General features: G+C 37.0%; 2 protein-coding genes across 4 annotated transcripts in view; both read right to left on the reverse strand.

Moving 5' to 3' along the window:
* Positions 1-556: 556 nt before the first annotated feature.
* Positions 557-10325, reverse strand: LOC131521982 (terminal nucleotidyltransferase 4A-like). 2 transcript variants are annotated; one of them, XM_058747167.1, is made up of 13 exons: positions 9474-10325; positions 7866-7989; positions 7453-7499; positions 7239-7359; positions 6245-6352; positions 5148-5276; positions 4689-4902; positions 4286-4412; positions 3281-3387; positions 2988-3166; positions 2770-2898; positions 2362-2475; positions 557-2171 (listed from the first exon to the last, which is right to left on the reverse strand). In XM_058747167.1, the coding sequence occupies exons 1-13, from the start codon at positions 10103-10105 to the stop codon at positions 2025-2027; spliced, it is 2178 nt and encodes a 725-aa protein (XP_058603150.1). In that variant the 5' UTR covers positions 10106-10325; the 3' UTR covers positions 557-2024. The 2 variants fall into 2 exon arrangements, with proteins under 2 accessions (XP_058603150.1, XP_058603149.1); XM_058747166.1 differs by having other exon boundaries at positions 5130-5276.
* Positions 10326-11192: 867 nt separating this feature from the next.
* The window catches only part of ice1 (KIAA0947-like (H. sapiens)), a 29436-nt gene continuing 24358 nt past the window's right edge, over positions 11193-16270 (reverse strand). For both annotated transcript variants that reach the window (XM_058746275.1, XM_058746274.1), the window contains 7 exons: positions 13459-15822; positions 13188-13356; positions 12859-13019; positions 12358-12548; positions 12142-12242; positions 11670-11768; positions 11193-11525 (listed from right to left, as the gene is read on the reverse strand). In XM_058746275.1, coding sequence (XP_058602258.1) covers positions 11344-11525; positions 11670-11768; positions 12142-12242; positions 12358-12548; positions 12859-13019; positions 13188-13356; positions 13459-15822 — 3267 coding nt within the window. In that variant the 3' untranslated portion in view covers positions 11193-11343. The remainder of the gene's footprint in view (positions 11526-11669; positions 11769-12141; positions 12243-12357; positions 12549-12858; positions 13020-13187; positions 13357-13458; positions 15823-16270) is intronic.

The raw sequence follows: 16270 nt of genomic DNA on the forward strand, positions 1-16270 counted from the left end.
ACCAAACCAAATCTCCAGGTTCTCTTTTGAGAACCAGGCTGAAAAACTAATGTCTGTCCTCTGTCTATAACACATGCACAAAGGAGCCACATGTTCAACCTTTTCATTGAACACAAAGAAATTAAGTTTATTGTACATAATTGCAATGCTTCAAGTAACAAAGTAATAAAAACTCGATCAAACTGAGTAATGTCAACAGAGCAGAAACAAATAAGTAAGATGAACGCAATTTTACTAAGTTAACAGTGCATCATCTTTTCCAGTGTACTGTGTATTAGAGGGAAAAAAGAAAAAAAAAAAAAATTTTTTGGCTTCAAGAAAAAGTTTAGTTTTTTCTTTGAAATTGTAAACGAGAGATCAGATGGATAAACAAAGCAGATTTATTTTGCAGAGCCTTCTTTGATCATATTTACCAAGGTTAAGTTTGAGCATAACTAATTATACAGCGCTCTGCTACAATAGTGTAAAAATATATGCTGCTCATGCTTGCCATGAGAAAGACGACAAAACACAGCACATAAGTTAAAAGAAATAGTAAAGACAAAAGTAATAGCAGCAGTTTAAGATGTTTATTTTAAAAAATAATTTGAGTACAAAACATAAAAATGTATATCAGAAAAGTCTTAAACTTAAGACATCATACATTACATTCAAATGGTACCTACATGCAGGTGAAAAGACTATTTGCGGAGCACTCAGTGATTGATTTCTGGAACTAAATCACTGCATTGGCAAAAAACATCCGCGTTCAAGACACATGAAACAAACCTCTCTGGTGATCAAACCAGCAGCGTTCCCTGCGCATCTGGCAGAGTTAAAAGTCAGATGAAAACAGGCTGTGTCATCATACTGAAAATAGTCAAAATGGAGTCTGTATGAATCAGAGAGGCCCTAGAAACTACAATCAGGTTTTCGTGCAAGAAGGTATGAAGTGCCAAATGGTGTTTTGGAACATAAATATGTAGTGTAAAATATTTTGTTCAAGCATGGTGAACTCTATAAAAATGTATATTAAATTAAATTTAAAAAGGTAGATGCAAGGTCACAATATGGTGGCAAAATAGGAAGTCCAAGACAACAACATTTAGACCATTACATGCATCTGAGGGTGGGTGGAGAAAATGCATCAAAAGCAAAATAATATGTAAGGGATTAAGGAGAGCATTCCTGCAACTAGTAAAAATAGTATATCCTTAATCAGGAGATCACTTGTGCAAACAGACAACAAATAATACTAACTGGTTAACAGTGCCTATTAAAGTCATCCACCGGATACTTTTAAAATGTTAAATAAAATAGACGTAACATGGATGGAAAATACACTTCTGAGAAAGGGGAAATAATTTTGATAGAGCAAACAATTAAGCACTAACCCATTTGTCAGCACAAAATTAAATGCTTGTCTGAACTACCCGTAGATGGTTAGTAGTATGTAGTACACACAAGATTAACATGCACAAAAACCACAATCCCAACAGTAAAACTGGTTGTGATATGGATTTGAACATGATAAAATACTACGCACATACAAAGTAATCCATATTGTATTGCATAATGTCAACTCTCAATTTAAGAAAAAAAAAAAAAAAACTAAAATAAGTCATATTGCACAGATGGTATTTTACATAAAGATTCAGTACAAACGCAATCACAGCCTAGCGATGCTGTGACAAGACTTCTGTTATCAAAAATATTCTGAAAACAATTAGAGATGAACAACTAACTAAACATACTAGTAAATAAAGAATTGGTGAACAAAAGTTATCAGACATTGTCAGACAAACAAAAATTAAAGAGACAACATAAAACAGGGGTGGTAAAAAATTTTTTTTTTTTTTAAATAAAAAGGCACAAATGAAAACAGGCACATCCAAAGTGTAGTCACAGATAAAGCACTGAGCAAAACAAAAATCAAAGTGCAATTTCAGACATTGTCCATCTTGAGCAGAAGAGTTACCTTTGATCTATGGAACCAAAGGACTGTCGCCCACATTCTTTGTCTTGGGCAGGAGAAATGGTTGGCACTATCTGCTGAGACTCATGGGAGCAGTGTCCCTTCGCCACCACCGCAAGCTGTTACGGCCATACTGAGGTTGATGTCCTCTGGGGACAGGCACAGTGTTACGCTCTAAACAATTGGTTTGTGAAGGCCCCTTGAATCTCTGGCCATTCTGAAACAAACAAACAAATAAACAGATATAAAGACTGATGCTTAGATAAATATTAAATGGGTTAGTCTTCCCCTTGACAGAACAATGGCACAAGCATTTCAAAAGGGGGTTAAAGCCTTAAAACAAGCAAATAACCAATCACTGATATGATAAACAAGTTTAATACCAGATGATCACACCAGTCTCTTACATTAGTGTAGTGAATGGGGCTGGGTGTTGAGCTGGAGTAAACAGGAGACACGTGGACTAATCCATTCACATGAGTCAAACCATCCATACACTGTTTGCTGGGTAAAGGACGTGACTGAAACAGGAGAAAATATAAAATAGTACTTGAGTAATTACAACCACAACTGGAAGTAAAAAATTATTTTCTAAGAATACACTGACACCTTTGAATGGCCATCAATGGAGAACAAACAACCAGTTCTGCCACCACTTAGTGTAGATGACTCACCAGAAAAAACATTTCAAACAGGGCGGATGCCGCCAGAAGGTCAACATGGCAATTAACACAGAGTTGAGTAGCTGAGAAATGCATCAACTCCCTCTCATTCTTTAATGAATGTGCAAATTAACTAACAATTGGAGGGATTACCTGACTTCTGGAGTGGAGGAAAGTTCCAGATGCATTCACTTTTCTCTGTGGTTTCTTACTGTTATCAGTCATGCGGGACACTGGAAAGAACTCGTGAAAAACTGAAGCTTTGCATGGTGTGTCTGAATCCTTAGAGAGAGTGAAAAACAAAAATGCAGTAGTGTGCTGACATGTGCCTTTAATGACTTCTCTTCCAAGAAACTACACCAGGAGCTTACTATGTCACTCCCAGACAGCGAAGACACAGAGGAAGATGAAGATGAAGATGAGGAAGACAAAGAGTGCTGCTGAAGGCTGGACAGAGATACAGGTGAGCCTGCACTGTGTGGTGATGAGCAATCTCTCTGCTGGTCCTCACTTGAGGTCTGCTCCTCTGGGTCTCCTTCAGCATTCTGGACTTAAAATGACCAGAAACAGTTAAAATCCACAGCCCGTAGCCTCATTCACAAAGCATAAAAATTGAGCCATTACATTTTTTTTTATTAAAATTAAAACCATAAGAATAACTCACTTTTACTGTCAATCATCCTGGCATTGTGTCTCTTTCCCCACTGCTGAATGATCCACTCTCTGCAGTCAATCACTTCCTGGGTCACTTTAATGATGCGTCCCAACGTGCTTAAGATTAGAGAATTACATTAATAACTATATAAAAAAATAAAATAGACTACACCAAGAAATTGAATCTGACAGACTTCAATGCACTGAAAAGAGTCACCATTAAAGAACCAAAACTAATTTGTAAAGGGAAAAAAAAACAATTCTTTATTCATAATTGATCACTTCAATATTAATAGTTTTATTCTCATTAACGCAGAAAAGAATTGTTCCTATTATGTAGTAGAGTGGTAGTTCCACAAACACACATACATATACACACACAGCTCAAAAAAAAAATTAAGAGAACACAAAAAATAAAATAAAATAATCATCATCATCATCATCATCATCATCATCATCACACATTGGATGTTGTTGCCGGCAGCATAACATTCTCCACAGCCACAAGTTTTAACCTGCTCTTATCCATGAAGAGAACAGGGCACCAGTGGTAGACCTGCCAATTCTCGTGTCCTCTGGCAAACAGCCATTGTGCTGCACAGTGCTGGTCATCAAATACTAACTTTTGTGTAGTTCCAAAGCCAAATTTATACACACAAAGCACACCAAATATGGTAAACAAAAGTTTCCGTCTTGTATGTATTTAATGGGCTCTGCGTGCATTAATTCAATGTTTATGTGAATAAATGAACTTTTTGAATTCATAAGTGAAATGGACAATGGAGGGACGTACCTCTGGTTTCATTAAAAATATCTTCATTTCTATTTTGAAGATAAAAGTCTGATGGGTTTAGAACAACGTGAGTGAGTAAATAACAACAATACTTTTTTTGGTTTAACTAACCCTTTAAGATTTCACCGGCACGTCATTGCCGATAAACATTCAAGCAGCACAGATTTTTGTGGCTGCCACTTTCTTTTATGATCAATGGTTGTGGACTTGTATGGGACTAACCTTTCCATATTTCTGTTGGGGTAGGAGCGGGATAGTGGAGATACAGCATGACTCAAGACGAGGTATGCATAGTTAAATACCTCCTTCACCTGCATGGCACCGTAAGAGCTCCGGCCAACATCATTTCCTAACAGAGAAGTTTTAAAACTCAAATGACTTTAATTTCACTTTTGTAAGGATAATCAACAATGTAGCCATTAATACAGCTTTTCAAAGTTCAAAAGAGTTTTTTTTGGGCCATTCTGCAACTTCACACAGTGCCATTTCAAGCACAGATCTGCATTTTTGATTATGTGTCAGTAATAAAAACTTGCCATTAGTACAAATTCAAGAAATTCAACAACTAAAACCCTCAATTTAACTTTAAACCAACGCAAGGGAATACAACTGGTTGATCCCATACCTGGCAAGTTTGGGTCCTCAATACAGAGCATTGAGGGTCTATATCTATTCTCCATGACCTTCATGATCTCCTCTTTAGCAAGATAAGCTCCTCCATCTTTCACACGGATGCCTGTTTTCAGATAATTAAAATGCCGCCCATACAATTCAAAGAATTCGATAAGCAGGATGCCCAAATTAATATTTGAAGCTCTGCAGTCTATTCTGGGATGGAGCTGAAATAAACACCAAAAAGACATAGTTTATTTTAACAATTACATTATCAAACTAATAAATTGTGTACATTTGATCACCCATGAAGTCACCCATCAAGACTGCCAAGAGATGCTAAGTACTGTTATATAGATTACGGTCAAAAGACAAAATGAAAACAAAATGGCATCAATTAGCAGTATGGAAACACTGGCTGGAAATCGCTATGCACAAAAGCATATGAAAATACCTTTTCTTGATGCCTCACCTGCAGGAAGCTGATGACCATTAAAATGAGGCTGTAGGAACTGATACCGCCCGTAAACACCTCGTTCAAATCTCTCTGGAGCAGAAACTGCTTCAGCACAAAGATCAAGTATGGCAACACGGAATATTTCTACATAAAACAAAATTAATTAAAAAAGAAAAAAGAATTGCAGTACACATATATCAGAAATATTCATAAAATGTCAGGTTATGAATACATTAAAGGGACAGTTCACCCAAAAATGAAAATTCTGTCATTAATTACTCGCCCTCATGTCGTTACAAACCTGTAAGGCCTTTGTTCATCTTCGGAACACAATTTAAAATTTTTGAGGAAATCCGAGAGCTTTCTGACCCTGCATACACAGCAATGCAACTGAAATGTTCCCAGACCCAGAAACGTAGTGAGGACATCAGTAAAACGGTCCATGTGATATCAGTCGTTCAACCAAATCTTTCAGAAGCTATGAGAATACTTTGTGCTCAAAGAAAATGAAAATAACGACTATTATTCTCCTCCAAATCACATCTTCCACCATTATCGAGAGTACCTCTGCACATAAACAACGCATGTGTGTGGTGCTGTTGACGTAGAACACGCATGTGCTGCTCCTTGTTTACCTTGTCGTCATGGTATTCTCAATAATGGTGGAATACGTGATTTGGAGAAGAATTGTTGAATAAAGTCTTTTTTTTTTTTTGCACACAAAAAGTATTCTCGTAGCTTCGTAAAAGCGGTTGAACAGCTGATGTCACATGGACTGTCCTTACTACATTTCTGGGTCTGGGAACATTTCAGTTGCATTGCTGTGTATGCAGAGTCAGAGAGCTCTCGGATTTCCTCAAAAATATCTTAATTTGTGTTCCGAAGATGAACAAAAGTCTTACGGCTTTAGAACAACATGAGGGCGAGTAATTAATGACAGAATTTTCATTTTTGGGTGAATATCCCTTTAATCATTCAATATCAGTGCAAATCAGTTTTAACGTCTACAAAATCCAGTGGCTACATGTTTTCAGTTCTAACACACCACATCAAGCACTTAACCTGGGATCATTCAAATGAATTACAGTATGAATTACCAGTGAATCTCTCACCTTAAGATGATCCTTAATAAACCGAGCTGCTTTGACACCAGTTTCAACATTAAAACTGATGTCTACCCTCACATCTGTCTCTCTGTCAGTCAGTTTAATTATTGGTACCTGTAAAGGGAAAAAAAAGGCTCTGATAACTAAACTGATTCCTCTTAGTTCTCGGGTCGGGTTGAAGGAAGGAAGTTTCGGAATTATTACGGTTGTTTTGTTTTTTTCTCCAAACACCAGTGAACCACTAAAGAACAGTGCAATTTATGAAGTATTTCTTTTGGACTTTCACCTCAATAGCAGCCCTGCAAACGTAGAAATTCTGTCTAAATGCAATCTTGTAATCTTATATTGAACCCTGTACAAAATCAACAATTGAATTCCTGTCATTCACGATCTCCCATATCACTTGCACTTTCATTTTTCTCCTCTTCATAACAGATTTTAGAAGGGTTCATACGAGGAATTTTAGAACATGACAAACTGAAATAGGTCAACTTTCAGAGCTCGATATTTATCCCTAGTCCAAGAAGTTTAAATAAAACTAAGCTGTACACCAAACCTTTTCTGCAGTGTTGCCAAGTCTGCAGTTTTCCAACGGAATTGGCCTACTTTCATACTGTTCTCACTGTAGTCTGCGGGTTGAAATGAAACACACCCCCCCAAGACACAATGTCAACCAAGGTGGAACCCCCTGGAAGGTTTTGACCCTCCCGGCATGCGATTTTGAAAAACAAACAAATTGCCAATTTCCCCCAGGAATGTGACTGGGTTAGTTTTTAGAACCTATTGGACTGGTTTTATTACAGAGACCTGGTAACCCTGTGTTCCTGGCTGCATACAAATCAATCATTTCATAGATCCCCTGATCATTTCAGTCTGGATTTAACCTTTTTACTTTTTATCGGGGGGGGGGGGGAAACACAACACACTTCTAAAGGCACTTCTATAAAGAGGCAGGGATTACAACCAATAGGTGCTCAATGAAGGACAAATAATGACTAACCGTAGCCTTGTCAAGTAGTTTAATGGAGAACGGCTCAGCCACTTCATTCTGCCTGAGTGCCTGGTCTAGTTGCTGCAGAGGTGGTTGTTCCCATTTTCCATACACCACCAGGTCAATATCACTACATAATGCAATTAAAAACAAAACCACACAATAATAATAAAAAAATATATATATTTATCACTGCAAAAATATGGACAATCACATACAATACCTGGTAGGAAGATAAAGTCCTGTACTGAAGCTGCCAAATATTTCAACCTGAAAACAGAAAATAGCACTTTAAAAAGACCTGGTTATTGACTATTACATGCACTTCACATTGCAATCTTTTGCTGACCTTGTTGACATCAATGCCACAAACATGTCAAACTGCAATTTACCATGTAGTGACAGAAACGCAAAAGAAAAAATAACTTTTTGAAAGGCAAAGATTAAATGTGTCCTCTCCTTAAGATGAGCTTGTAAGTCCTCCCCGCCCATTCACCAGACACACCACCAACAACAACTTGATAATTATTTTGTCAATAAAAATACAAATATCTTCTTGCTAGATCACAATAAATATGGCTTTTTTGGTCCTCCATTGTTAAACAGCAACAGCAAATATCTGTGTGCTGGACTCACCTTTGCCATAGGCCACAGATCTTTGATTACAGCCTCAATACGACTGATAACATCTCTCCTCATGTCTTCCTCTTCTGGGCGTGGTGACATGAAATGATAAAAATCCACTATCTCCTCATGGAGGCTGGGGAGGATAGACATTTTTGTCTTCTGTTACATAGTGACTTCTGAACACACATTCCGAAGTTCATTTTAAAATGCTAAGAATTAAATCAAAATGTGCAAGTAGTGTTGTAAAAATACAAGTTTTTACAGAGCATTAGGTTGCAAGTGTGTGCAATCGGGTAACCAACAGTTTTAAATACACATACATTCTGGTCTTCACACCCACTTAAACTTTCTGAAGACCAGATAACTGGAGTAATGGAAAGGTGTGGGGAAAGCTGCTTACTCATCAGGCTGAATAAATGAGTTGGTTAAGAGTTCAATACTAATAAAGTGTATGTAAATGTTAACGTCACTTCACACTGACTTTCTGTATGTGCAATGTACTGGTCTAGTCAGATGAAATCTTTAATCAAAATATGAAACCTTTCCTTCTATGATAAAGTCACTTTGGCGGCTTGAGCAGAACATTCTTTAAATACACAGGAGATAATGAGGAAGTGTTAATGTAAAAAAGCTTTTTACACAATCAGTATTCTTTTCCACTTAGAAATGTGCCATTACTGAATGTGTCATTACTCAAAAAGAGTAATTCGTTTATGAATCCAACAGACTTAGGGTGGATGTCAAGAATTCGAAAGTGTGGCCTTTTTTGTGTACCAAAAAAAAAAAAAAAAAGAGAAATGGGTTTGGAATTAGCATGAATGTCTCCCCATTTCACTCCTTCGGCTGCTCATGTTAGGTGTTGCCACAATGGAATTATCCACACAGCCATTTGGCACAGGTTTTATGCCGGATTCCCTTCTTGATGCAACCCAACACTGACTGTACTCACGTGACACTTGGAATAAATGACAATTTTCATTTTTAAATGAACTTTCTCTTTAAATGACAAACCATTAATTTTCAAAACAAATGAATGTTTATCACTTTTTGTAGGTTTTGAAAGAAAGGGAATTAATTTTAATCTTTAAACCTTAACTGTGGTTTAAAAAAAAATAAAAAAAATTATCCAAAGCAGCACAGATAATTGTACTTCTGCTCTACAAGCCAAGCTGATTGGTCTTCAAATGCTCTGAAACCCTTAGTAACTGAAGTACAGTTATACAGACTAAATACACCTGCATTAGTCAATCTATTACACCTTTGGGGCAAAGATTAAAAGCTTTGGACATAACACACTATCAGATTTCTTTCATTCAAATTATGTTAGGCTTCATTAATTGTCTTGACACAATCTGTATTGCATCAAACGCTATAGAAATATAGCTGACTTGATTACCAGAAACAACTTTCCTCAGTTGATAGTTTTCCTGGTAATAACTGGCAATAATTATGCTTCTAATAGCATTTATTTCTGAACTGTAAGACTTTAAGCTTGCTTATGTTTGTCTGGCTCAACAGTTTGTCACATATCTAGACCTGCTCAGTTAACCAACTTAAGTTTATAAATAAATAAATAAAAGAGAAAAGTATCTACCAATACAGGGAAAATGCTCTTACCCGTTGACACCTGGACTGTATCTTCTAGTTGCCCAAGGGGTCCCACATAAATGACTGCCATTAGAGTGGTGCAAAAAGTAGTTCATTCCATATGTGCTCGCTTTATTGTCACTTCGCTTTCTTACTGGATGTTTAAGTTGGTTATCCATCATTATTTGTGTCTGCAGCTGCTGATAATGTTGTTGTAAACTGTTACTGACATTGTGCATATGTTCAGTAAAGTTAAAGTGAAGTTTGGCTGGATTTGCGCTAACACTGTCACCAGTGGCGGATGAGGAATCTGATGTCAGACTGTCACTCTCGGAATCTCCTGAAGATAAATGTGATGAAGAATCACAACCGTTGACTCCGATAGGGGTGACATACGGAGGCGCAGGATCAGAACATGCGTTTGGAGACTTCATGGCACCACTATCATTATAAGACTGATTGGAGTAGCTGTTAAAAGGCTTTCCAGCTGTGTTGTTGGGAACCAGCGAAAACTGCTTCATAAAACTGGCCGCCAATGCAGGTGTACTCACCCGCAGCGAGTGACAGTGGTTTCGCCTTTGCGAGGTTTCCCATACGCGCATCCATAAAGCGTTGGCAGGTCCTTTCTGCTCGGGCTGAATCCAAGCCACCCGAGGATCCATCCAACTTTACCGTTACAAAGCTCGCAAGCACTCTCTCGTCTAAGGCTAGACAGGCGTCCTCAATAGTTACAAGACTCGCATGAATTTACGAGAAGCTGAGTATAAGTTTAAAAATCCCGGGAAGAATAAATAAACCAAGAACCCTCTACGTGAGCTGATTTTCAGCGAATTGTTGAATCCAGAGCATTCCAATATGGCGTGCAGAGAATGTCGACTGAAGTGCGCATGTCTCTGAGAATTTAAACTCTCTGGAAGAGTAACACACCCCCTCCAATTTCCACACCCATTTTATCCAATCCAATAAAAATGTGATGCGAGAATTCACAGCGGACTTTCTAGGATTTTTTTTCTTCCTCTGCAATTTGGTGAATTATTTCCAAATCTATTATTTATTTTTTTATCTTTAAATGGTGTGAAAACGTTAATTTCCCATCATATTTTGTCACAGTTTGGCACCTTAGTTTTTAATTTAATGTTATAAAAACATACCCACATTAATAAAATTAAAGCAACCTAGCATGCCAAAATTATAACAAACACTAAATGGTGGTTCAGCCTGCAACACAATTTGAGTGGGTCTGCAGCTGGAAAATTCAGTTATTAAACAAAGAAATTTCTTACAGAGATAAATCATTTCAACTCTGTTGTTAGATCAAATTAACATTTCTTGTCACAGCTTATTGCTCCCAATAAATTGCAGCCGGGACAGTTTAGAAGTCAAGTCTGTGAAGCATAGCATGATCATCACAAGTTGCTTTCTCAATCATGATTTACCTTCACTCTGTTATTAACAGCACTTCCTAACTGGAATTTTAGGTTAAGGTTCTCTAATCGTTTTCAAATCAAAACCTGCCATGAAAATACTCAGAACTAAAATTTAAAAAGGCTACGTTACATAAAGAAAAGTGTCTCAATTGTCTAATCAAATCAAGACAAAAGCAGATAATGTATCAAGTATATCCTAAGCAGAAAATTATTTTTATTTTTCAAAATTTTAGCCTGAAAATAGAAACAAATTCCACATTTCTAGTTCTAAATGTTGATGCTGGCAAAACAACAAAGGCAAAAACACAAACACATTTTTAAGTTCAATACAAATTTTCTTTATGGTATAAAGTTATTTTCTTTAATCTACATAACATACATAAATGTACAAGAACGGCATGATTTCCTTGATTTCTAGTAACCAATGATCACAAAAAGAGCATCTGAAGTGATAAAAAATAAAAATAAAAAGTTCAGGATTTCATTTGACGACAAAGAGAGCCAATCTGAGTGATGCAGCTGGTCACAGCAGAGGGTACTGGCTGTGTAGTTTCACTTCGCCATGATGCTAGAGCCTCCAGGGCATCTTTGGGGTTGCAGGGTGCCAGGTCATAAATGGCATAGACAGCAGACAACTGCACCTCATTGGGCACACCTGTAATCATACAACAAATGGTTGTATTGTGATTCATGGTGGGTTCATATAGAAAAGAAAAAAAAAAACAACTAAGCAAAGTAATGTATTAAAATATTTTTAATTTGCTATTACAGTTATGTTACATTAGTAGAGGTTCAGTACCTTCTGTAATACCATGTTTTCCAAAGAGGTTTACAGCTTTTGCAACATTTTGGACTGATTTACATAGCATCTGCTTCATTCCTAACTGACCAAGTCGTCCTGGAAGAATACAAACAAAAAGACAAATGTCAAATCTCTTAAAAGGCTATTTTATATTACTTGTGGGATTTTTATACCATTATTTTTCATGACATTCTGACTCATAGTGCTGCTATGAAATGCACCATTGAGCTAAAGAAAATGAATCAATCAAACCAATAATTTAAATTAAAGACTTTATAAAAAATAAAAGCTGTGAAGTTAAATTATAATAATGTTTTATACATTTTTCTAATTAATACATTTCATTTTACTTTCTAAGTCTTTAATTTAAATTATTGGTTTGATTGATTTAAATTAAAATGAATATAAAACTTTAAAATTACTTTAAAACTAAATACAGTATTAAATCACTTGCAACTCAACAACGTACCAATCAATCGCAGAACAGCTGCTACAGAAACATCACGGACTGGGGATTGCTGAAGCCTTGATTGTGTCACCCAAGTGTTCATGATGGGCCACAGCTCTTTGCTTTAAAAAAATAAAAAATCATGACAAATATATTATGTTATTTAAAAAATATATATATATTATGAATGCTTGATGCAAAGTGAGTTAACATTCTATATACAGTAGATAAATATACCCAATAACATAATCATGTGTCCATTTCCACTTCATATGTGCACACAAGAGATCCAAGGTATATATGTACTCCCATGCAGTTGGGCAAAGGTCATGACCATGACGGTCATGCTTCTGGAATATCAAATCTTTGTCTTCTTGAAGTGCTTTCAGTGTGCTGCTGATCAATTTATGAATGTCATCAGGTGGACTCTAGAAAATATTAAGGGACAACTGATAAAATGCTTAAACTTAATGCAAATACAAAAAAAAAAAACATTAGTTTCATGCACTGATTTAAAGGTATATAAAAAAATAATAATAATAAAAAAATACATTCACACTGATATGTGGCCACTCTTTATACATATGATGCCCAGAGGAAAGTTAACAGGGTCAGGATCGAAATTACAGCATTTATAGGTTTGTAATAATTATTGGTGAAGGAATAAATCACGGTAGTGTTGTTAGCTCCAGCCATCAGAGAATGCAAGCAAAATAATAAGCCCTGAACACTGCATACCTTATCCCAGTGTAGATATTTAGTCAGGTATTCCAAAATGTCATCTTCTGCTTTAAGCTTGGCCACTGTATGAATGGCTTTGCACAAAGAGGTCTCATGGAAGAGCACACTTGGCCATGTTGTGACCATGAACAAAATTAGCTTGGAGGCATTAGGAAAATCTGTGAGTAAAGAAACTGTATAGAATCAACAACTCAGTATAGAACACATGCTTCGTCTCTGAAAGTCTAAAGTTAATATAAACATTTAAAATGGGTAAAGGACTATAAAGAAACATGCTGAATGAGCATATTGTATAAATATAATAAAAGAAGTTGCTGTAAACTCACCCTCTTTGAGAATATTGTATGCAAAGGCATGGGCTTTCTGATAGTCTCCTATCTGGCGACATATCCCTGTGTAGACTCTACAGAGAGCTTGTACATTATCATAACTCAGAATGCTCTTCTCAGTCTTTAATTTACTCAAGATGGCAGATATGAGTTTTTCTGCTGAAGACTAAAAAATTTTAAAAAAACAGAAAAAAAGGTGTGCGTTAATATCCTCAGAGCTGCATTAACTAGAAAAGTCATCTGAAATGTGCAAAGCATAAACACATACCTGATTCACACAGAAATCAGCAATTACAGCCTTTTCTTCATCAATCAAAATTGGCACCTGAGATATTCTCCCAAGGAACACGTGGCTCTTAACAACAGGCAATACGTCAAAACAAGACAATCCAACTTTGGCCAGCACTTCTGAGATCTGACAATTGATGTCATTTGTCTTGTCTTTCTCAATTCTCTGTTCTTGTTTGCCTAGTATTTCTTGGTTAGATTTGATGGACTCCCTTTTAATAACAGTTTGATAATCCATTACTTGTTCAGCAGGAGGAGCAACACCAGGAGGAGCAGGTGAACAGTTGTCAAGTCTGAGTCTTTTAGCACTCTTTGGCAATAGGATGTTCACACCTGTCCTTTTTGGTTTCTGCTCTGTTTTGGTAAAGGCAGTGGATGAAGAACTGATCGTTTTATTTCCTGATATCTGGTTAACAGGCGGTGGGGAGGTACCATTCTCATTTCCAGCTCGGGTCAGGTTAACATTCCCACGGAGTATGTTTAAAGTGCGGGCTCGTGCAGAAAGTTCAGGATACATAGTATCTAGCATCTGCATGGAATTTTCCTGAGAAGCAGCAGGAGGGGAAGAGGATAAGGCAGATGATGGGAGCCTTCCTGGGACCGGAACAGCATGTTTTGGAGTAGCTGATCCAAACTGCAATGGTGAGGAGGGAACTCCACAAGATGGTGATGGAGTGGTCAAGCACGGAGACATTTTTGATCCATCTGGAACAGCTGAATCAAAAACAGGCACAGACGGCATCGTTGGTTCATCAATTGGTAATCTTGATGATACTGAAGTAGGTTTTAAAGGAGTGTGATGTTTTCCAAACCTCGGAGGAGTAGCAGTCAGTGGCATAACAACTGGAGGTAGGGGTGGACCCATCTCTGTTCGAACCCTTCCAAGAGATAAACACGAGGTTGGTGTAATATGGGTTTGTGTGTTAAGACCTGGAACAAGTGAAATATCGCCACCTTTTTCAAAGGTAGCATATTCTGGATCCAGAGTATCTTGGCATGGTGTTCTGGTATTCTCAAGATTATCCACTGCAGAATCTCCTGATATTTCCTTGTTGTTGTAAATATCACTGACAACATTTTCAACACAGGGGCTATGGGTATCAGCTGACATCCCATCCACCTGCTGAGAAGAGTCATTTTTCATTTGCACCAATGTTTTTCTTGGGCTCTCTGACTCATTTTTTTTAGTATCCTTAAACTTGATTTCGTGACTCAGTAACTTGCACACTTTTTGTACAGTTTTGTCATTTTCTGGGCATTCAGAATCTTTTTTATCCTCGGACTCCATGATCACTGTGGAAAGTCCAGAGTGAGATAATGCTCTGTTCTCAGAAATAAATTCCTGAGGCTCATCTTTGGACATCTGCTTTGCAGTGGAGCACTGCTTATTCCTAGAAACATGGTCCAACTCTTCTGATGGGATCCTTCCCTCAGACCTTGAGTGAACACCCCTAACCTTTCTCATCAAACCAAAGAACCCTTCATCTTCTGATGATGACTCCTTATCCTTTGAGGGTCTTGAAGAGCAAGCACCTCCATTTTTACTTACATCCAAACTTTTCTGATATTCTGTAGGCCTTGGATTGTCATCCTCTTCAGATTGATCAGCCTTGTCAGCCAGTCTGCCCTGAATGTCATGTGTTGCTATATCTGTTACAGTCTTCATTTCTAGTGGAACAGAACTCTTTGATTTCTTATTCTCAACCATGTCTGATTTATTATAGTTCACATAAAGTGTTGAAATTCTCTTGACATTAGATGCCAATGGCACATTGGGCTGTACCTCAGAAGTTTCACATTCTGCAGACTGAACAGAATTAGCGTGCACTAGTTCAGATTCAACATGCTGCTTCAGATCTGAGTTTTCCAACAGATTTTTAAGATTATTCGTAGTTTTTGTATCCTCCAACTCTGTTCTGTCACCATTTCGATTCATCAGTGGAACCTCTACTGAAGTTTGTGAGCTATCAGTTTCTAAAGAACTTTCCACACTGTGTCCATTTTCTATACCTGACTTTGCAGTTCGACTCTGAGTACTGCCCATACAGCCATGCATTACATCAAACACATCCTCTACCTCCATGTGATGGCTGTCAGATAATGTCTTTTCAATGTTATCTGCAGATACAACTACTTTCGCATGAGTGTCTGAGGACAAGAGTACAGAAGATTTTTCCACCTCTTCTTTCAGCAATGACTTCTGGTCCTCAATATCTGAAGGTTCTAATTGTGTGTTGTTTTGAAGAATAGCTTTATGTAAGCTTGATAGTGCGTCTTGTTTTCCATTATGTGATTGATATTCCTCTTTAGTACTGGACATCAGTTGGTCGTCATTCACACTGACCTGAAAGAACAAATGAAAAGTGTCATACTACATCTCTTTCTCTTTACCACTACTAGCCACTCAGGAACATTATTATAGTCACATTTTCAAGCCAGCATTAAAAGGAATTAATTGTCATTGACTATAATTGTTGAATATCCATGGATAACATTATATTGGGGATGACATGCAATGTTTCACAGTTGCTAGCTAAAACTATCATTTCATTCAAATTTCAATTGACTTGTATTATGAATTTCTACAACAATTTCTGAGGGCTGAAAATAAATGCTTTGAAGATGTTCTCATGAAACATCACATACATGTTTTTCCAAACAATGCAAATTTAATTTCTTACTTTAACATATCTATACTGATCTCAACAGAAAAGTTCAGAAGGAATGATTGATTATAAGCTATAAATTATAAACTAAATTCTAAGCAAAGTCAATAATAAATCACTCTACTT

Source organism: Onychostoma macrolepis, chromosome 16 (genome assembly GCF_012432095.1).
Source record: "Onychostoma macrolepis isolate SWU-2019 chromosome 16, ASM1243209v1, whole genome shotgun sequence".
Lineage (NCBI taxonomy): Eukaryota > Metazoa > Chordata > Actinopteri > Cypriniformes > Cyprinidae > Onychostoma > Onychostoma macrolepis.